The sequence below is a fragment of the Dermacentor silvarum genome, chromosome 7, assembly GCF_013339745.2.
Source record: "Dermacentor silvarum isolate Dsil-2018 chromosome 7, BIME_Dsil_1.4, whole genome shotgun sequence".
NCBI classification, from domain to species: domain Eukaryota; kingdom Metazoa; phylum Arthropoda; class Arachnida; order Ixodida; family Ixodidae; genus Dermacentor; species Dermacentor silvarum.
In genome coordinates this window covers 12,724,612-12,746,346 of record NC_051160.1, presented here as the reverse complement: position 1 = coordinate 12,746,346, position 21,735 = coordinate 12,724,612, and the positions used below count along the sequence as shown (strand labels likewise).

The window sequence follows — 21,735 nt, the reverse complement described above, 5'->3', positions numbered from 1 at the left end:
CTTCAGCGATTCGGTTATGCCTCATTTTGTAAATTTGGTGGTTCTAATTTTTATGTGGCGTTATCTTATATGAAAATGTCGGCTAGGAGTTTGTACGTCTGCGTACCTGCGTATGAGACGTCACTATAGAACAGCCGGCCACGACCGCGCTCCAATAACTGCTGCTCTATTTGATGGAGTCCGTGGCTGAATTCCACCGTCAGCAACTGCTGCTGCCTTTCGGTTGTCAGAGTGGCGCACATTCACGATGAATTTTCTAGCGATAGCCTGTTTGGAAGTATTTTCAGTCCACCTAACCGGCTGGTTACTGCAAGAGCACACCAGAACGCAGAGCACTCCCGCAACTCATTGAAATAATAAATTCTGGGGATTTACTTGTCAAAACCACGACACGATTATAGGGCAAGCCGTAGTAAGGGATCGGAGATTTTGACCACCATGGGTTTTTTTCAACACTCACCCAATGCACGGTACACCGGTGCATTTTCGCATTTTGCCCCTCTCGAAATACGGTCGCCTCGTAGAAATCTTGCCACAACATATACGTGTTACATACGCAAAGGAATTACATTTTCTATGGTGTGTTTCAAACCCTGTTCCTCCGGCACAGAAGATCGATGCTCTAACCATTGGTCCACGCGTACGCATGCCTAAAAAGGCCACGACCTTCGAAATTCCCTCGTACCGGCGCTTTGAGACGCTTTGCGCGTTACCCCGTACCTTTTAGCTACAATTTACGTATAAAATGTGGGTGCACGCATCTTTTACCTCATGATTTGCTCACGATGAACTTATATCAGTGTCACACAGTCACTTTCGATCACGATTTCTGCTCGATCCGTATCCAGACAATCGGCAGACAAACGAGATAGTATTGTTGCGGGGAAGAATATGTACAGGGGATATATATTACAAGGAGAACGCGTAGCTCTAAAGTACAAGCAGAGCGATACCACTGATCGATGTCAACCATAGAGTTTCTCACTATATTACACTGAGAAACACTATGATGTCAGCGCCGCATCATCTCCCTCTTCTCCTAGTAACGTGTTTCTATAGCGGCACAAACTACTACGTAACATTAACTCCCTGCGGCGGAAGTACCGTCTCGGTGCATTTTAGTGTGTTGAATGAGTGTTCTAAGTATAAGGCATCAGTCGGGGAAACGTGTACGATGTCAGTCACTGGTGAAGTCACTGCTGGGATTGTCTGTGGTGTTACTATGTCACAATATTTTATTGAAAAAAGATTAGCTTTGTATTCCAATTTGTGCAGCATACTATACACATATGATAAGTGCTTTGGACCCGTTAACGACCACTGGTGCGTTTTAGCTCACCTAAACTCTATCCGAATTGTTGGACCGTGTATCAGCGATCATTATCAATCGCGATCGAAAAGTGACCGTGTGACACCGGTATTGGAAGCTGCGAGACGTGTTCGTGCCCAAAATTCGCTGCGCGGTTCTCATCGTACGGTGGCGCGTTTCTACAAGGTCAAGCACGCCGTGTCTTAGAATTCAACATTTTTTAATGTTGAATAAAGCTACACTGTGAAATAATTTATACTCTTAGGAGTGAATAAAGGTGTAAATGTGTCAAAATCTGTTAACGTGGTATATAAGGGTGTGAGTGTTAGACACAGTTACTCTTATGCACATTTAAGGGTGTAAATTATTTTAGAGTGGTGGGTGAGACAATTCACTTCCCATCTGTCATCATAGTGTGAATAAAGAGACCAGCTCATTGCATACGGCACGTGTTGCCGAAACAAAGGAAGATTCGCTTAAATGGATGGACATCAGGCGTGTGATCTGTTTATTTGCTTTTCTTTTTCTTTTTCTTTCTTCGCCCCCCCCCCCCCTTATTTTTTCTGGAATTTTGACTTCTTCCCCTCCGCAAAAAAAAATAAATAAAAAATAACGGCCCCAAACCACACCCAGCAATTTTGCACACTGACAAGAGCTCTAATCTAAATGCAGGCACAACGGGATGAAGCAAATCTTACGTTGGGCAGCCACTTAACCGATTTGGCTGGAATATGTTGCACACGAGAGAAAAAATAAGTCAAATACTGAACAACGGTTGCAGAAATTCGGTTTTAATCTCAAATATTCTACGAGAATCTCAAATCCTCGCCGAGCAGCGGCTATAAAACGCGCTACACTCATTCTACCGACATCAGTCAGCAGAGCTGAGCAAGTCTTTAGGAAACAATGTAACAGGCGCATCAAAGAAATTCTATTCAGTCTACTTCGAATAAATTCTATTCAGTCTACTGTCTGAAAGGCCTTTCACTGAAGCCACTGCTTGTTATTACGTAGAGATTTAGGTCTTTATGGTCATAAAGTCTGTGGAAACCTACGAACTCATTGGCGAACATTAGTGCTAATTAAGGTCTTGATTTGTTTTTGTGGTAAAAATGTGCTATACTATAATGCTGCTTCCATATAAAACCTTAAGTTGAGCGTCGGTGCTATGTACATGTTGTGTATGAATGTCTACTGGAGCACTGCACGGGCCGATTTTTTCAGCCCGGGCCCGGCCCGGGCCCGTTTTTACACTGGGCGGCCCGCCCGAGCCCGACCAAAAGTTTTATGGCGAGACCCGGGCCCGGCCTAGGCCCGAAAATAATCTGCGTTACCCGCCCGGCCCGGCCCGCCACCCCTTTACCTTAGGCCCGGCCCGAGCCCGGCCCGAACACGGCCCGAAACCGAAAAAGATCACCGAGCGGCATTAAAAAAAATAATAATAAAGAAGAGAACGAAATGAATTTATTCGTAAAGCATAAATACATGTCATATGCAATTATGAACACCATTTCAGCGGTCTAAACGCAAATACCAGCGCGCGAAGTAGTACGAATGACCCTGCCGAGCAGTATCGCCAGCAGTTTCCAACGGCGCGACCTTGATGCGGCCCAATCCACTTCTATCGCAGCGCCGCCACAGTATTTTTCCACGTCGGGCGCCGCACTGCAAAGCATGCGCCCTCTAGCCGCTCGTCCCATTCAACCGTATTTCTAGTACACTATAGCAGAAGCGCAGCCACGACCACTGATCTCCACGCCACGACCCGTCGTGAGCGCAGCGCATGGATGGAGTAAATGGAGAAAGAAAGCTTCTCGTTGCGCCATGGTGAAGCGCAATGCGCTGCTGCTAGGCGGCCGGTTGAGAACATGCGCGCAATCATGGATGGACGCAGTGCCATATTTCGGCCACATGATGAATTATCTTACCAGTCATCGTTTTACCAATTCGCCTTTGAAGAATCAGGAAGTCGCGAACGCGCTTGCACGGCGCTGAAAGCATTAATTACATTGATTTAGGTAAGGAATACAATAGAATATTTTGGTTTGAGACGACTTCGGTCTTTCTGGACTTTTACATTCTGTTCAAACAGCGCAAAATACGACGGAAGAAGTAAAGGAAAGTACACAGGAGTAGCACTGCTAGCTTCCAGCTGCGCTGGGGCAACAGGTTTTTCAGAGTGGACGCGCTAAGATAACTTGCTGCACGTTACATGCACACAACCAGAAAGCCCGAGCTCGGCCCGGGCCCGCGTCAGAATACCCGAGCCCGGCCCGAGCCCGTGAAACAACTGCCCTACCCGGCCCAGCCCGGCCCACGGGCCGGGCCGGGCCTGGGCTTTCGGGTAATCCCGAGCCCAGTGCAGTGCTATAATGTCTACGTCCCTTTCCGTCTTTTCCGCTACAAAACGTGACATCTCCGCTTATTTTACCGCCAAAACACCGAAAGGGGATGCGCTCAACGCTATTCCGCCTAACTACTGCAACTCGAGCACTTCTAAAGAAGGCTTTCGGCTCCAATCAGATCGATCTGCCGAGTAAAGCCGTTCTCTGTACCCAGTGGTGACCGCTTCCTGTAATCCCATTTCGGGAGAGGTCGAAATCGCGAGGGGCTGATCTCTCGGGGATAAAAAGGGGTGATTCGTCCCACTTTTGGGGAGAGTGGCGACGGGACCACCACCTGGTGGCCGCTCGCTAACGAGATCAGTCGTGTCCCGCGGGATGAGAGAGTGTCCAATTGTGAGTGATGCTGAAGTGTCGCTTTCATCCGAATGCCACAGATGTGCACGCTTACATGCAGTTCGCAGCGATGAGAATTGAAACTGACGGTCACTTTACGATCGCTTGCCGTTGTATTTAGAATCCCGTTTCATTTCCTGTTCATTCCGTGAGAGAGAGAGAGAGAAAAAAAAAAATAAAGGCAGCAAGGTTGAATGAGAGCGTTGACGTGAGCTGGCTGTACGTATCAGAGTCGAAACTGAGCAATAGTTAGCATGGGACAACGCTAGAAGACGGACGACAATGCAGTGTATACACTGGAATAGGGGTAACGGAAAGGGAACATAATCTTGTGAAAGTGATTACATCCAATTTCGTGTCAAGTGCCACTATCCCTGCAGCGCAAGCGGAAATAAACGAAAAACATATTCGGCATCTTTATCGAACAGATTAGAGAGGTTCACCAAATCTACTGTCCGCGGTTGGCTCCTCTGCACTCGAGGAAAGGGGAAAGGGCAGAAAATCTGAGTAGAAAGGAAGCAAATACTTGAAGAAGGCGCCTGACAAAGGTGCGGATAAAATGCTATCGCAATAAAAACTACTAGATATCATTGGTCGCAGCAGTGGTCGGGCTTCTAGGTGAGTGCGACTGCTGGGAGACTGCAAGTGCCCCAACCTTCCAGGTGGCACCAACGAGGGACAATGGAGCGACGAGCATAGGTGCTTTCAGGTCTAGTCTATTATCCAGTTCACCATGCATTTTGTAGCCTCGCGCTTCCCAGATTCATCCTTTGTAGATTAAGTTTCGGATGCCAATAACCTTCCTTTTCAGGAGCGTTTGGCATCGTGAAACTCCAGTGTAGTTTCTTGCCAATGGATATCTTTGCTGGAAAGTTCGAAAGATTTAAACTGCTTGGAAACATCATCTCGCCATGAAAATTCTATTGACCGCCATTCACGCCGAATCACTTCGCTTCCGAAACGCACCCACCCTGAGCCACTAGTGCCGTAGTGCGTGACACTCGCCGTGTGAAGTGTATAGGCCCTTTCGCCTGCCGGCGGGGGGTCTCCGGGCTTAATGGCCCGCTGGGTGTTTTATTGCGTCGCCATTCGCACCCCCGTTCCCATCTTCGCTCTATTGCCACCTATATGTGCGCACCATCCCCTGCTCTGTTAAACTTCCACAAACGTGTTGTTTGTATTTATTCGTTTTTTTTTAGCATCCCCGAAACCATCCCACAATAGAGTTGTGGCTATACGGCTGTTTGCTAAAGGAAGCTTGCAGGGAGCGCATAGGTCCCCCTGCAGAACTACTTAACGGCAGCATTTGTTTTTCTTCTTATCTTCAGTCTTTCGTTATTTTTATATTAGATGCGTATTTATAGTCGTAGATGTTCGGGTGTCGTCATTGGTTCTTGCCGGCACAGTTTTTCAAGCGGTGCTGGGAAGAACATTGCGAGAGCGACACTGGGAGACAATTCCCGAAGTGATCTTTTTCTGTTGGTCGTCAGTGCAACGGTTGGCAAAAAAAAAAAGGGGGGGGGGGGGGGGGTGCAGAGGCAATGGTCCAATGGTCTCTTGCTTAAAGCTGTGTGTCAAAATTTCCCGTCGTTTTACGGCTGCGTGGAATATTGTTTAGTGGGGCTACTTGCGATAAATAAGGTTCAAATTTCTGAAACATACTGTTTAAAATCCGTCGGGGATTGCATGAGATGTCACACGTTAGGGCCTTTTCGTAGCGGTTTGTACTTTTCCTTTTTTTAATATATTCTTCGGCGTCCAATCCGAGAGCTTTGCAGCTGAAGATGTGACGATGACAACGAAACGTTTCTTGGCTCGGGTCTCCCTCTACGAAGGAGGACTCGGACGCTAGCCCTCCTTAAATATGTGCGAGCTCCTCTAGTGCAATAAAGACTGAACTATTGCACACTTCACATAGCAATATAAAAACACGAATTGAAAACTAAACTGTATTTCATATTTTGGTTAGGCCCCGTTTATTTGTGAAGCATGTCTAATATTAAGTGTATTTTTCTTGCTTTTCAAGCAAATCAGAAGATAACCACTCAGTTCCTTTCTGTTCTCCGATGAATGGAGATATCTTCTATGGAGATATTAGGGTGAAAGTTCCGTAAGCTAATTCGTTTATTTCTTTTCAAGAACATGAAAAAAAATATGATTTGCAGGAAAAATATGTCGTTGCAAAGAAATGTGGCATTGAAAAGTCGCTGTCCTAGTAAAAATGCCACCAGGAAGCAAAATGAAAAGGAAAGACAAAAAAAATAGAAACAAGTACCTTTGCCTTCGCATTTTTGCTTCCCAATGTATGATTTAGTAAAGACATGGCTGCATGGGAGCACCACGGCTGAGGCAACGGCGCGTCGGAGAGAAGTCAATTATTCCCGAACAGCCTCTTTCCGGTTCGAAGGAACCAACTTCCGGGCACCCGGAGAGGAAACAAGGAAACTGCAATCGGAAGCAGGCCTCTGTCATTGTGCACACGTCAGTTTCCAGATCATCTTTAGTGAAACAAGACCTGAAATCCGCACTTACAATCAGGAGCCTTTGTGTCGAATTCATTCTTGCTTTGTTTTTGGTTTTTTCAGGTGCCCCTCCCCGTCACCTGCTGTCATTCTATGTCGTGGGGGCTCTTCAGTCGACGCATTCATATAGTGGGCGTGGCGTTACATGACCTCAGGAGCAACCGATATCGACGTAGTCGCAAAACATGAGTCAATTTTCATCAAATCAGGTAACATGGCTCTCAAAAAGAATGAGAAAAAGCATGCGCTAGAATAAAATTCGGTATTTGCGGAGGTATCTGTCACAAGTTACCACTGACACGTGCAGTCAAAGTTCAACAGCTGATATGCCGTGCATTTTTCTTGTATCTTTAATAGGATTTTTCAGAATCACCTGTGACAGTTAAGACGGTTTTGTAGCTGAGGTAGCTAACTCGAGAAGGTGAAAATTAATTGCATATTAAATCACAGTATATATATATATATATATATATATATATATATATATGCAGCTAGTGCGCACAATCTTTATATTTGTGTTTTCGACGAATAACATTAGTGGGACTTAATTTCCGCAACCTAGGACGCCAGAACAAGCTGTTCAGTCACACAAAACATTCCAGCAGAACCTAACTCACTATGAATGTCGACGTTAATGCAATTACCGTTGAAGCAATGTAACGACTTACCGCACTGCCAACGCCGAAACGTGTATGCAGCCAGGGTCCTCTCTTGCGCTTCCCGCCGGACGCGGTGCGACCCTAGCGGCGCCACTGCGAAGTCCGCGCGCGGCGTGGATTCCATTCCGCCGTGCACCTGACAAATTTTGAGGCCTATTTTTTTTTGTCATTGAAGTCATTGTCATTGAAATGTCATTGTCATTTTGTCATTTTTTGTCACGCATTGGCACATGCGCTGTCACCCAAGTCGGCACCAGGTTCATTTAAGAGCGACACAGACCAAGTGACCCACTGACCCAAGTTGGTCCGACGGTTGGTTTCGTGCGCTGTTCCATCAGCACAGAAGTCCGATGCGCTACCCATTAGATCATGGACTACCCACTCGCAGTCACCCAAGTTGACGGGAATACGGTTAGAGGCACAGATAGGCGGACGGACCGCGACCGACCGACCCCGGAAAGTTCATGAATTGAATTCTGTGGTTTTACGTGCCAAAACCACGATTTGATTATGAGGCACGCCGTATAGTGGAGGGACTCCGAATTAATTTCGACCACCAGGGGGATCTTTAACGTGTCCCGCAGTGCACGGGACACAGGCGTTTTTGCATTTCGCCCCCACCGAAATGTGGCCGCCGCGGCCGGTATTTGATCTGCTTAGCGGGGATTTGACCTCGTGCTTAGCAGCGCAACACCATAGCGGCTAAGCCACCGCGGCGGGTTAAAGTGCGTCAAGTGCCCTAAGAATGCTAATCGCATTAAAATCACCCAGTCTTCTGGTCTTGAAAACTAAGACGATATGAAAAAACTGCGTATTTGATTCCAGTTCAAGGGCATCCCTGGGAATGATACCAAAGATCTCAGTCTGAGCAGTCAGGGACAGCAAGTTGCCCACTCAGACATGTGGCAAGATGCAATCACATTGTCTGTAAGTCAGAGATTCGAATAACTTTTCGGCATCTGTCAGTGACAGAAGTAGGGTTTATTTCGCTGAGCAGCCTCGTTCCCCCTTCAATATGTTCTTTCATTCTTTTCTCCATCCGCTTCTTTTAATTTATTAGCCCCTTCCATTTTGTTGTCTGCTTCTGACATCTAAATCGCAGTTCCGTCACCGGGACATGTTTCTATAGGTCAGACAGTATAGCTACAGGTGCGCGTAATATTTGCTAAATTATCTCTCTCTCTCATGAGACAGGCCAAAAAATTGTTCGCCTCGAGATGGCCGTTCTCAAGCGACAGTGTTCGAGTGAAAGCGCCAACGTCTATCGTCTGCTTCAGCTTTGCACCGGGGGTACAATCGCAGCAGACGTCACTTTCTCCCAGAGAAACAACCAAGAAGTCTATCGCTATAGATGCCCCACCGTACTTTATGGGGGTGCGCATAGGGTTGATACTTTGTGTGCGACATACAACCGTACGTACGCTGGCTATAAAGTACTACAAAAAGGACTCTTCTGCCAAGTCAAGACAAGGCAACGATGAGATGCGAAAGCAGACGAGTTGGTAGTCCGGACCGAAGTGCGCTAACAGTGAACTGAGCGTCCATACGGGCCCACCCCGCCTAATTTGAATATATCGACACTCGGTTCAACCGCACCCTCATGACAGAGATGGTGGTGGAACCGGGGTTTCGAAGCCGGCACGGCTACGTTCTGACGGTTATTTCTAGTGTGTGGGTCCCGGACGCCCAGATTACTATAGGCGCACCTCCCATGCACTCCCGGCTTTACCCGCCCCTTTTCAAGCCAGGTTATTTTTTTCTCGTGATCCCCTTTCTCCCTTATTCACAATTCTGCTCCATGTCGAAGAGGGGCGATGCGTGCAATACCGCGATCACGGTTAATAAAGCACAGCGCAAGAAGTGGATAGCCTACGGAATAAATGCGAGCGTTCTAGCACAAAATAGAAAGAAAGACAGAAAAAGAGCGCGAGGGCTAGGTTTGTACATGCGGTGGAAATACGCGTTCGAAAGAAAACGACGAACGTCCATTGTTCAGAATCCGTGCGATTTAAGAGGTTGTAATAAAAGAATAGGAGAGAGACAATAAACGGCATCAATCGCTGTTTTAGGAACTGGAAACTGTTGAACACTTCTGGAGAAAAAACCATTGCAAAAAATGAATGCCTGCTCTAAGATAAAGACAGAGAGAAAGGAACCTAACAGAGGAAAGGCAGAGAGGTTAACCAGACGCACGTCCGGTTTGCTGCCCTGCACTGGGAAAATAGGATATAGGGATGAAGAGAGAGAACACAGTTTCGCGCACATTTGTAGGTGCTCGCCAAGTCTATATAGACGATCGCCAAGACCTGTCGACTCGAGATGCTGCAATAACGCTTTCGTGCCTTTGTGTGCAATCGACGCACACGGCCATGGTCAGCGGATTTTCATTTCCAAAAATGTGCAAGGGTCCATCCGGTTCAATGATGTCCGGAGAGGTTCAGGCTGGACGTTGTGCCAGGGAAGAAGACGCAAAATGTATTCAATAGTTTCTGTTGTTCCACTAGAGTCGCACATTCTGATGCGGAATGAATGGGTCTTTGTCATTGACACCGGGTTGACACTTCGAAGTTGAGTGAGTGAGTGAGTGAGTGAGTGAGTGAGTGAGTGAGTGAGTGAGTGAGTGAGTGAGTGAGTGAGTGAGTGAGTGAGTGAGTGAGTGAGTGAGTGAGTGAGTGAGTGAGTGAGTGAGTGAGTGAGTGAGTGAGTGAGTGAGTGAGTGAGTGAGTGAGTGAGTGAGTGAGTGAGTGAGTGAGTGAGTGAGTGAGTGAGTGAGTGAGTGAGTGAGTGAGTGAGTGAGTGAGTGAGTGAGTGAGTGAGTGAGTGAGTGAGTGTTATGACAGATGTGTCTTGTACGTTAGAGCTTAAATAACAGCCTTATCCGCTGTTCCAATCCGACCTCAAGAAAGAAATACCCTGGTGAACAACGCGCAGCTTAACTTTGATGTACCATTGAACAGGTAACCATGTCTTTCAGAGGTTTGCCCATCACAGAATTAGGAGAAAAATTTAATCAGTGGAATTTCTGTACAATGTCACCAATGTAAGGGTAGCAAATAAAGAGAACGTAGTCGCAAGAGGGCTCTGTTCTGTGTCCATTTGCTCGAAATCAGTCAGCTTAACATTCTGAGGCACGATGAGGAATAAATATTTTATTGAGCCGACGGCTGTCGTCGTCCTCTACTGGGAGGCTTCCCTTAGTCCAGGAAGCCTTGGTACCAAGCCGTGCTTTTCGCCCAGGCCACCAGGTTGAAACTTTTTTTTTATTCTTCCTTAAAGCATATGTGCACGTCGCCGAATTTGCAGAGTCGAAATTTCGTACATGGGCCATGCCTTCTACGTATCTCAAATGTGCTTTTTGCATTCCTGCATGCTTGCCGCTCTCTAGTGCTTCCATTAACAAGTATTCAATGCTAACCCCAGAAAAAAGACTGCTCCTACACTTCCGCTACTTCTTCAGTCCAGTGGCTACTTCTGTAGTAAGGTGCAGAGTGGGAACAAAGCTTCAGCTGGCTCACTCCATCGGAACAAACTTCGTGTATATTTCATTGGTCCTTGCAAGCATTGATTGCCTGAAAAAAAAAAGAGCGCAATAAAAGCCAAATGAGACCCAATTCGACCCGAAAGAGACTACTTTGACAGACGCGATGGACTGGACGCGTATCCCGGTCTCGTGTTTAGTTTTTTCCTCCCTGCCGTTCAATCGTGCAAGCGCAACGCCTGAATGACCACACGCATCGCTGCTTTGGGAAACACACATTGAGGGAACGTGTGGAGGAACACGCATTCACGCAACTACCGAAAAAAAAAAAAAAGTATGAGGACTCAATTGCACAAGGGCCACACCATCGCCCACAAGCGAACCCGGGGTTATTGCGAGCTGTCTCCACATTTTTTTCCTGTCCACATCTCTGCATCCATTCCCGTCTGCGGTCGCGTGCCGAAACCATCGCGCGGGCGCTGAAGGTTTTACGAGGGCCGACGAGAGAGTGCGCTGTGCTTTATTTTACGATCATGGCGGCTTCCGGAACTTCGTCCGTGCTCTCCTAATCCGCTGCACCCACCACAACCAAGTGCTATTCCCCCACTGGACTGTACGGTAGCACATTGATGCAGTTTCTGATTGGGGAATCAGCAAAGAAAAAAAAAAGTAGCTGAAAAGAATTTGTTAACTCGCCTGGAAAGAAACGCACATAAAGACGGGCAGTGGCGGTGCTAAGCCTTGCTCGGGCCGGACGCAAAACGGTAGGCCGTAAATCAGTTCCTTATGAATTGGGGGAACAAATTTGCTGCTCCCACGGGGGGCAACGCGCGTTTGTTCTAGTGCTCTGGGTTCAGAGCGCGCGCCGAACTGATATAGCCTGACCAAGATGCGACGAGCCTTCAGATAGGGCGCGACGCAGAATAGAGCGAGGATGTGGGGAGATGAGGTATTTCTTTTGTCGGTGCTTTTGCTTTGTCTGCTTGCACCGCGCCCTATGATGCGCTGAGAACAAATTTGGATTCGCTATGCGTGAGAGTGCGAGACAAGAGTCTGTTCTTTGCCAGCGAAGCATTCCTTACCTTTTTTTTTTTTACGTTTATACTTTGCAAGTCAGGAAAAATAAAGATTTCGAGAGGAACAAGACATGCTGTTAGAATGGTGCAGGTCACTTTTGTCTCGATGTAGCTGTTCAATGGGCCTACATGAGGCTATGTCTCTGTTTAATGGTTGCAGCTCGTCTGCAAGCTTGTTTACGCCAAAGCCTCCAAGAATAGCAATAGGCAAGTCCGATACGCTTTGCCTGCATCGTCATTGTGCGGTGGCGTGCACATTAAAGATTCATCAACCTGTTAATTGCGGCAGAACCCCCCCCCCCCCCATACACACACACGCATGCAACAAAAACACAAAAATACCGTTTTTATCTACGCAGGTCAAGCTGCCTTACGTGACCCCCATTTATGAATATGTACAATTCTCAGAGAGAGTGGTAGCAAGAGTGGTAGCACCGGGTAAAACATTACAAGAAAGTAAGTGAGTGAGTGAGTGAGTGAGTGAGTGAGTGAGTGAGTGAGTGAGTGAGTGAGTGAGTGAGTGAGTGAGTGAGTGAGTGAGTGAGTGGGTGAGTGGGTGAGTGAGTGAGTGAGTGAGTGAGTGAGTGAGTGAGTGAGTGAGTGAGTGAGTGAGTGAGTGAGTGAGTGAGTGAGTGAGTGAGTGAGTGAGTGAGTGAGTGAGTGAGTGAGTGAGTGAGTGAGTGAGTGAGTGAGTGAGCGAGCGAGCGAGCGAGCGAGCGAAGAGGCTAGAGAAAAAGTGAGTGAATGTGCGACTGAATATGCATGGTTTGATGATGTTGTAAGTGAGGGAGCAAGTAATCGTGTCATTAAGTGAAACATTGACTCACAGCGAGTGAGTGATTATTAGCCGATCGAGTGAGTGATATACATACCGATATAGTGACTGAATGAATGTGTGGTTCTTTGAGAGGGAGTGAAAGGACATGTCGGTTACCCAAAGTGAGTGAGTGAGTGTTAGAGGCCGCGCATAAACGAGTCAATTTACGTGTCAGTGAGTGATATAGTCATACCGTGACAGATCGAGTGAACGAGGCAGGACGTCAACATTTGTATTTAGCGAGTTGCATCACTATAGTTTTCTTAGCAACGTAACCTACAACGACTTACGAACAGAGAAATGTACTTTCTATGTACATATTATGCACTATATCATCCATGTGCCCTCATGTATGGCCTTTTGGTAGCCCCACTGAAAATAAAAGGGATGCTGCACTGTAGCCAAAAATAAAATATTGTTTCAATAAAACAATGTTCTGCTTTCGGGTTCATGCGTCATGACTTTTCTCTTTTCTGAATGCTTTCCGTGCACGCCAGATAAATTGTTTCCGTGTTCCATAAGTCGTTCCAGATAAACAAACTACCGCTAGTGAGATGGTGTGGAGTACGGGAAAACTGATTAGATTGTTAAACAATAAAACCAAGAACTAAAATAAAAAAGAAGAAAGCAGCACGAAGGTTTTTGTCAAAGCACAATATATAAAGCAGGCGGAATCATGGGCGCTATTTTAATACCTTTCCTACCCCGGACGACCAACCCCTGATATCCAGCGCGACCACACTTCATCGCCAGTCACCATGCGCCACTCGGCCCTTGAACCCGAGGGCATAGCCGAGTGGCAGCATTCGCATCCCCAGGCGACGGCAACTGAACAGCGTTGCTTGTGTCTACCAACTTAGCGCCAAGCGCATTTTTGATCCCCTGATAAATGAAAACATTCATTTTGTTATTTTTACATGTAAAACTCACGAACCGTACCCGTTATGTAGCAGGACTGGCATGGAACGCGAAACAAAATGTACGCGCGCTCCCCGAAGGAGGGATTAACTTTTCGGTCCGTGGCAGGCCTACCTTGTTAATCCACCTGCTGCCCGCGCAATTTTTTTTTTTAGATCCCCGCTTACTCGTGCGGTGTGTCATATGCAAATGAGGTGCGATTGAGAGCGAGCCTTTCAGCATGTTCACAGTGCGCAGAGGGACGCTGGTAGGGTAGACGTTGACGTTGTTGGAAGGATTAAAAACGGCAAGAGAACTCAATGACGGCTCACTGGGTCGTTTCGACGAAAGGCTGCAAGACGAGGATTGCGCTTTTATCTTTATCTCTCACGTCACACGTCATAGAGGGCCTGCTTTTGCAGTCGAACAGAAGTTAAGGGCTTTCCAATATAGTGCGATGGCACTCGTATACGATCAGAAAATTTCATAACGATGTGAACTCGCTACAGGCCCAACGATGAAATAACGAACCGCAAAAAAAGAAATAAGAAAATGAAAAGAGAGCGTGTCTCGACGCAATTAAGCAAGACAATACAATAAGAAAAACAAATCAGACAAATTAAAAATGCAAACGACGCGGGTGATATAAGTCGGAGGTCGTGATGACATGAAACCTGAGTAAGGAAGTCTACAAACGTACCTGTCGTAGACGATACAATTGCCGAAGCATAAACATATACTATGTATCGTAGGCGCCTTGCCGACGTTTCTACTTTTGTTTATTCCCAAAATGTAAATAATTCTTGCGTATCGCTAATCCAAGTATCGCCAGGGACCGCTGGTGGCGCGGCGCGCGGACGCGTAATCATGCGGCTATTTTCATATTTCGCGCGTTTTCTTTATATAACGTGGAAAACAATAATTAGGCGAGACACAGCACACTGAAAACAACCGAATCGAGTGTTTTAAAACACAAATATTACTTTTATATCAAAATTCGCGCCCTCAATTCAGTAATTAAGAAGTTCGTTAATTGATCTCATCTAATTATCTATAGTTCAATTATGAAGCAAAATCCTCCTGGTGCGGTACGTCATTGCTGACAGAATACAATTGGTTGCGTCCTCGTATATCCTGTATTTTATTTTTAATAGTCTGGCTATCGTTAGCTGGGACACCCTGTATGATGTAAAAGCGTAACAACAAAACACAGAACCAGAAAACATAAGCGATACAGATGTAACACATTGGTTGCGGCAGTCGCACTACAACTCATCAAGTTTGTTGTCGGCCTTGAGCATGATATGTTATCGACCAAACAGGTCTTCTTTATGCGTTGTGAAAGAGTTGTCGCGTTGAAAGGCCAGAGCAGCCGCCAGAGTAGCAGAGCGTGAAAGCACGTTTCGAATGATGGCAGTATAGTAAAGCTCCATTAAGGCGCCGACCATGTGTCTAGCACGCCGCTAGACTCAATGACCCCGTTTGCCATCGCATCACAGTTCCGCATGCATACAGCCTCTGCCTTTCAGTCGTTTCCCTGCAAAACAGTCTTCGAAAACTCTCCAAGCTGGCGGTCACCCGTAATTCGCTCCGCTGACTCGGCTTTGCAAAGCCTTCTCAGGAGACCCATGAAGCGTGCGTCGCTCGTCGACTCAGACCGGATCGAGGGTCCGGCGAAGTCGAGGGCACGAAGCGGGGAGGTGCACGATAGGACGGAGACACGCACGGTGCCGGCGGAAACAGGGTGGCCACTAAAAGCCTCCCCGTCCACTGCTCCCCTTCTTCTAATTGGATTTATGGCGCAGACAGACCACCGCATTTTAAGCGCGGCTTTATGGACGCTGCACATCTCGACGCAGGATCCCAATTCAGTGGGCGTCTGCAGTGTACGATGCCGAGATGCACACTATGGCATAGAGGGCTGAGGTGACCGAGTGAAAGCTCGAAGTTGGGTCAGGATGGCCGCCTACGCGTCGTTGACGTTCAGAGAGAGGCGAAGCGTTTCTCTATTAGTTTAGCTGCCGTCGGCTGTTGATCTCCATTGGCCTCGGGACAAACTGGCGCTAATGTTATTGTAGTTGGAGATAATGAGGAACTCGTAAAAACACGTGCACCTTGCTGGGTATGCAGGTCTGTGTTGCCGGGAAAAGTCAGTGAGCGGCTAGCTCCGGAAGCTAACTTATAATGCAGCTCGTTTGTATGCGGACACTCGTCGTCGCTGACTCCATACCTTCTTCCGCAAGGGGTCAGCATTGCGGACCTGCGAATCCTTTAGGAAGCCTGAAGACTGGAAGCGAAAGGTGCGTTTTCAGCGAGCGGATTAAGGAACATGATTTTTTGGGGCCACCGCCGAGGCGCGCATTTGCAAATTGCAACCAGCGCGAAACTCGCTGCGTGGTTCAGAATATTTCCCTACGGTTGCTAATATATGTCCCCTTGAGCCTAACAAATTCCCTTTGTACTTACGGAAACAAACTTAGCAGACTTAAAGCGAACTTTGGTTTGTTATCGAGTACGTTCGCGAATATGCGGAATGTATGGAGAAAACATCGCTAGTACCTGATAAGCTGGCATAAAATCATCAGGATATCTACTCCTGAGCCTTAATAATTTGTGCTACCAGCATAAACATGATCATTTCAAACTGAGATGGAGAGAGCGTTTGTATATATAGAGAGAAACCACTTTATTTACGGCATAATGAGGTCGCTAAATTATCTTGACGGCTAGTCCGAATGAGTTGGTGGCCAATAGCTTGCCGCAACCGTTTCGGCCCAATTAGCTACTTCTGCCTGAATCTGGTCGTCAGTCGTCAACAGGAGTGACTACCATGTCTCGTGGAAGGGAGTTGGCAGTATTGGAGGAGGGTGACAGAGATGAACAGGCGCTCTTTTCTGCAGCAATTTCGGAAGCACGCCTCAGTGGGCTCGAGGAGGTGGACAAAATTGGAAAGAAGAGATAGAAATAAAGATCGTCGCAGGTCGCAGCACACATTGCTGACAACGGCAGGCAGATGGCTCAGTTACAGTTTAGACACCAGCCCCGTGTACTCCAGGAGAGAAACTCAGTGATTATTTATCTGTCTCACCGAAAGAGAAACCGTAATATAAAAAAACAGACGTATGCTACAAGTATTCCTTTTGTGTGGGCGTGCTCTTCGAAACGCGAATTTGATGGTGAACGACTCACGAAACGAACAACACTTTTGGTTCGCCTTAAGAGGCAAAGTTTAAGGTGGCATGAGATAGCTGATGGAAGAAAAAAAGGTTGTCGACAGATATAGGGAAACGATTCTGCTAGAACCGCTAGTTCGCCGATTAACAACACATTGGCAGTAGCAGCCAAGCCACGTGAAGCAAACAGCCATACTACTCCGTTTTACAGGCTCATTACAATAGGCATTTCGGTTGGTGATGTTGTCCGTCACCGGTGTCCATCGCAGCTATCGCCAGGAATGAGAAAAAAAATGCAGCCAGTTCCACGAAGTGAAATCTCTTGAAACAGCGGAGCTGTGGTGGTTCTGTTTCTGCGATTGTCGTGTATGTCGACGCAACGACGCAGCGCAACGCTGCGATTGTCACGTTGTGACGCAACGCCATCGCAACACACTGGGATGGGACGCCGACGCGTCCCATCCCCCGCAAATAGCGCCGTTCGAGCCAGGCAAGCGGCCGCGAATGCACAGCTTCGCTGTTCGACCATCTTCACGGAGTGAAAGGGGCGGTTATTTTTTATACCCCGGTGCCCATCCTTCTCCTCCACGGCGCGCGCTCCGATTGGTCGGTTCCTCTCCTCTCGGCGAGCGGGTCACGTGACCTCTCCGGTTCGGCTCCTGCGTGACGGCGGCCGTCATCGACGGCGCATGCTGGACTAAGAACTGCTCCGCTGTTAAAATACCCAGTTCCCGCCGGAAACGAACCCGCGCACTCTGCGTGGGAGTCAGCTCCTCTACCACTGCGCCTCGCCAGCGCTTGCTGCTGCGCGGAAACATGCTCTATACTGGCGTCCTAGCAACGCGAGGAGTTACGCGATGTGAAATGCGCACCGCGTAGCGTAGATACGTGCACACTTACCATTGCAGTGGCATGTTATTGCACCAGATGGCACGCCATGTTGCAGTGGCTTAGGTAGCGGTACAAAGTAGATAGAGATGTTTTGATGAAGAAAAAGAAGAATAAGAGATGTATAGAAAAATGCTTGAATGAAAAACGTCTTTAGCATACCTCAATAAATCCAGCAGGATATGTGACTATCAGCCACCGCCCCGTTTCAAAGAGGATGCCAATAAATCATCATCAGCAGCCGCAGCATCACCAGAAGCAGCATCGTATTATAGCCGTATCATGTCACTTGTCACGCGATGTGAGATGCGCGTTGTGTAGCGTCGACACATGCAAACTTTGCATTGCAGTTGCGTTGTATTCCACCATTTGTCACATGTAGCACTTGCATCGTATCGCGTCACGTGTCAAGGGATGTGACATGTGCGCGGCGTAGTCTCGATCCCTGTGTTTACTCTTCGGTACGCGTTATGGCGCCTCCTCGCAAGGTACGAACCGCTGCTGAAGAAGCAAACCGTATAGAGCTACCCGTGCGGCTGCAACCAGGAAACGTCGTGCTCCGCAGACGGCTGAGCAGAGAACAGCACAAGCCGCAGCTCCCCGTCGACAGCGGATGGCCAGTTCAGTTCGTTCCCTTGAAAAGAACGCAGACAGACTTCGCCGCGAAGACCCTCTAGCGCATGCTGCCGAAAATGGAGCTCCTATGGAGTCGTTCCTCCAGCTTGAGCTGTGACTGTGCTGCGTGTGCCGCGCAGGCCTGAGACTTTTTGAGGAGACAATGTAAGCGGAGACTTATTTCCACAAGCTTCTGTTTATCGCTGTACGCTATAATTTTGATTCCACGGAAAGGTGAAGTTACGAACACCAAAACGAACACAAACTATGGAGCACTAAATTCTTCGGCGGAAGACATGCGCCTGTGGAAACAAGTCCCGCGAGGTCATAGAAAGCGCACGAAAGTGTAGCGCCATGTACCGAAGTTTCAAAGTAAACAGGCTAAGCCTACATGAACGAGATGCAAAAGACAAGGCAACAGTCATACGTTAAATATAGAAAGAACGGAATGTCTATCAGCGCTTTCATTTTTGGAGCAATATGCCTCCACATGCGCCTTTACATCAAAGCATGTTCCTTCAAATAGAGTGCCTCTCAAAGAGAGACTGAAGACATAGCTGTGAGAAAAAAAATTCAAGACAACTACAAAGCTGCAGCGCTGAAGTTGGGCACGAGAAACTGTCACCGTCTTAACATCATTCTGGGCGTGTGAATGTCACAGCGGTTCTTCGGGCGCATCGGAGTTCCCATCGCACACGAGAAGGCTTCCGCGAACTGTTCCGTGTTCATCAAGGGCTGGTTGCAGCGAACCTTGAGAGAGAGGTACACCGAGTTCTCGACCTGCTTCTCGCCGTCCGCGCCACAGAAAAAGAAACAAGTTGCAGCGAAGAAGCTTTGGTCTGCCGTCAAGCCAGCCACGCCATCTCTACGCCTCTCTTCGGCAAGCGCCGAGTAGGTCAGGTAGGCAAGCTCCGTACCGGAGTTGTCGGCGAAGGATTCGGTAATGGTTCGCTCGCCAATGGACATATCCTGGGATAACGCGTTCGTCTGAAGAATCAGGCAGTCGATTTTGGCCAAGAACTTCTCCTTGAACTGTGGCGTGTAGAAGACGTCCGGCTCGCGAGCGTAGTTTGTGTCGATGTACTTTGGGTCGAACGCGTGCGTCAGTTCGTGTGCGACGACCTTGCCGAGGCCTCCGTAGTTGAACGAGTCGGGCGCCGAATCGCTCTGGAATGGTGGAATCAGGAGCGATCCCGGCACGTAGATCAGGTGATATGTCGGCAGGTAAAATGCGCTCGTGGTGACCTCGGTCAGTTCCCAGTCGTCGCGGCTCGGGGAGCGATAACCGGGGTGACCGGGCGAATAAACGAGCTTAATCTTGTGCTCGGCGACTGCCCGGTATGAGTCCAGGAGCCAGTTTAAGAAACTGTCTTTGTAGACGCCAGGGACGTATATGTAGTGAACATTCACCGCTTCCTGCGATAGAAGTCTGCTCGGTAAACCTATGATGGCGTGGATGTCCCGAAGTCGTCGAACCGCTCCCGCCGCCGACTGCTCGTCCAGCCACGAGAAGTTGTAGGAGACTTCGATCGTGCGCCGTATGTCTTTTGTCAAATTTCGGGCGTAAGGAATTGCGCTGCCCGTTAGGATGCCAGTAAGTTGTAGGTTCAGGAGGCCGTAAGGAAGGATCTCGTTCACGTAACTTATACAGTGCTTCAGAGCCACGGGGAACGTGAAGGTCCAGTTGCCCTGTTCGCCGCGGAAGTCGCAAGTGGACAGTTGGCTGGAGGCCCCGTAGGAAAGGTACCTGACTATCTTCCAACCAATGAAATTCTGCAGGTTCATAGTCCTGTCCGAATAGGCGGATAGAATGTCAATGACCGAAGACAGGGCGAACTCGTCGTAGAGCAGGAAGACGCTTTCCGAACCAATAGCGGCGTCGCTCGGCAAGTGTTCGTTGATGGCGTCCATCCACCAGTCTGAGCTGACGATTGACGAGTTGTACATTGCGTCGATGTCACCGAACTTGTGGTACTTGGGCGAGTAGTCGTAAGCCGAGTTGACCGCCATGCTCGTGGCGTAGTCCAGCTCCAGGTTTATTATCTGCATCGCGAGTCCCGTGACGTCGACGCTGCTGTTGTAGGTCCTGATGCAGGTCTGCAGCTCCTCGGGGTCAAGAATGGGCTCCATTACAAGCTCCGGGTACTTTATCTCGAACGTGTACCTGTCTTGCGCCTTCAGATGGGTGAACACCTTGAGCGTTAAGAAGACGCTGATGACGTCCTTCAGCGTGAAGGCGACCAGCTGGCGAAATACGTCTCGCAGTGCTACGTTCGTTGTCGCCGGCCAGGTGAGACCGCGTCGGTTGAGGACGTCGCTGATGGAGCCAGCATTGTCGACGTCTCCGTTGCTCCAGACTCTCATGCAGGAAGTCAGGGCTAGACCGGCCTTTTCCGCGGCGTTCTTCTGGTCGCGCGACTCCTCGGCCGCGCGGAAGAGAACGAAACGAAGTCGCTCGTTGAGAAGCGCGAACTGGTGTCGCTTTCCGGGGTATTGCTCGGACCAGCGTCCGCAGACGTGATCGTACATGTCCGAGCACGGGTCCACGCTGGCGTCGATGCTGGCCTCCAGCTCACGGCCGAGGTCGAAGCACTTGATCGGGTGCTCGCAGTACGGGAAGCTCGAGTCTGCGACAACACCGATGGCGATGATTAGCGCGCAGTACGCCGTCGACGCTGCGATAAGTTTCAAGTAGTACGCGCTCGCTCGCCAGACGTACTCAGCCAGAGTTGGTCGCCGGCCGATCGGCGTTAGCCCTACGGGCGTGTTGCAGGGCACGGCGGGATATCTGGCCCCGTGACTCTCGTCGGAGAAGTTGTCGTCTACTCGAAGCTTCCTCTGGTCTTCGAAGTCAATGCGAACAGCATCCTCGTTCGCCATGAGTAGAGAAGACAATGACGCTGCGGGTGGAAACTGTGCCCGTCTTGCTCGATGCCTCTTCCTCGATGATGAAAGGGTCGCGCTGATATTCTCGTCGACGTTCTTTTTAGAGAGACGGCCACTCACCGGTGAAATCGAGGATGTCTTACCATAAGGCCGGCCGTTTGCCGCCAGTCGTCGAAGCAACCAACGCGAACGTCGCACCCGGCATGTGAAGAGGTGGTGGTGGTCGCTTATTCAGTGAAAGCAAAGGTGTCCATTCCTTCGACCGCTCGGACGGCGTTGGTGACCACGATGCCGCTGACCCCGCGGGTGGTGGCGTAGTGGAAGGGCCAAAGAGCCGTCGTTGCTTGAGCAAAAGAGCCGTCGACGACGTTCTTTCAACACGCTCTCGGGGGGCCGAAATCCGGTATCGTCTTTTTGTCGTGGCAAAGTCTCGCTCCGACATGACAGATCGACCGCGAACAGCTCTTGCTAGCGAGGCACTTCCATGCGAATCGAGTGCGCAGCTCCTTGAGACCGGCAGTGACCTCAATCGTGGTGGCTCGGTCAGCTCTTTCCACGAGGGCCTTTCTCCGGTGAAGTCGTCCATTGGGTCTGCTTGGAGAAAAAACAAATGTTGAGGAGAGTCAGCGCCGCTCGACCGATCAGATCAAGATATTCTTCTTCTTTCTCTTCTACTG

At 48.7% G+C, this 21,735-nt stretch overlaps 1 protein-coding gene across 1 annotated transcript; it reads right to left on the bottom strand.

The window, feature by feature from the left end:
* Nucleotides 1–18,793: 18,793 nt before the first annotated feature.
* Nucleotides 18,794–21,052, bottom strand: LOC119458502 (neprilysin-1). The gene has a single exon (XM_037720341.1). It carries the CDS (start codon nucleotides 21,050–21,052, stop codon nucleotides 18,794–18,796), a length of 2,259 nt encoding a protein of 752 aa, XP_037576269.1.
* Nucleotides 21,053–21,735: the final 683 nt, after the last annotated feature.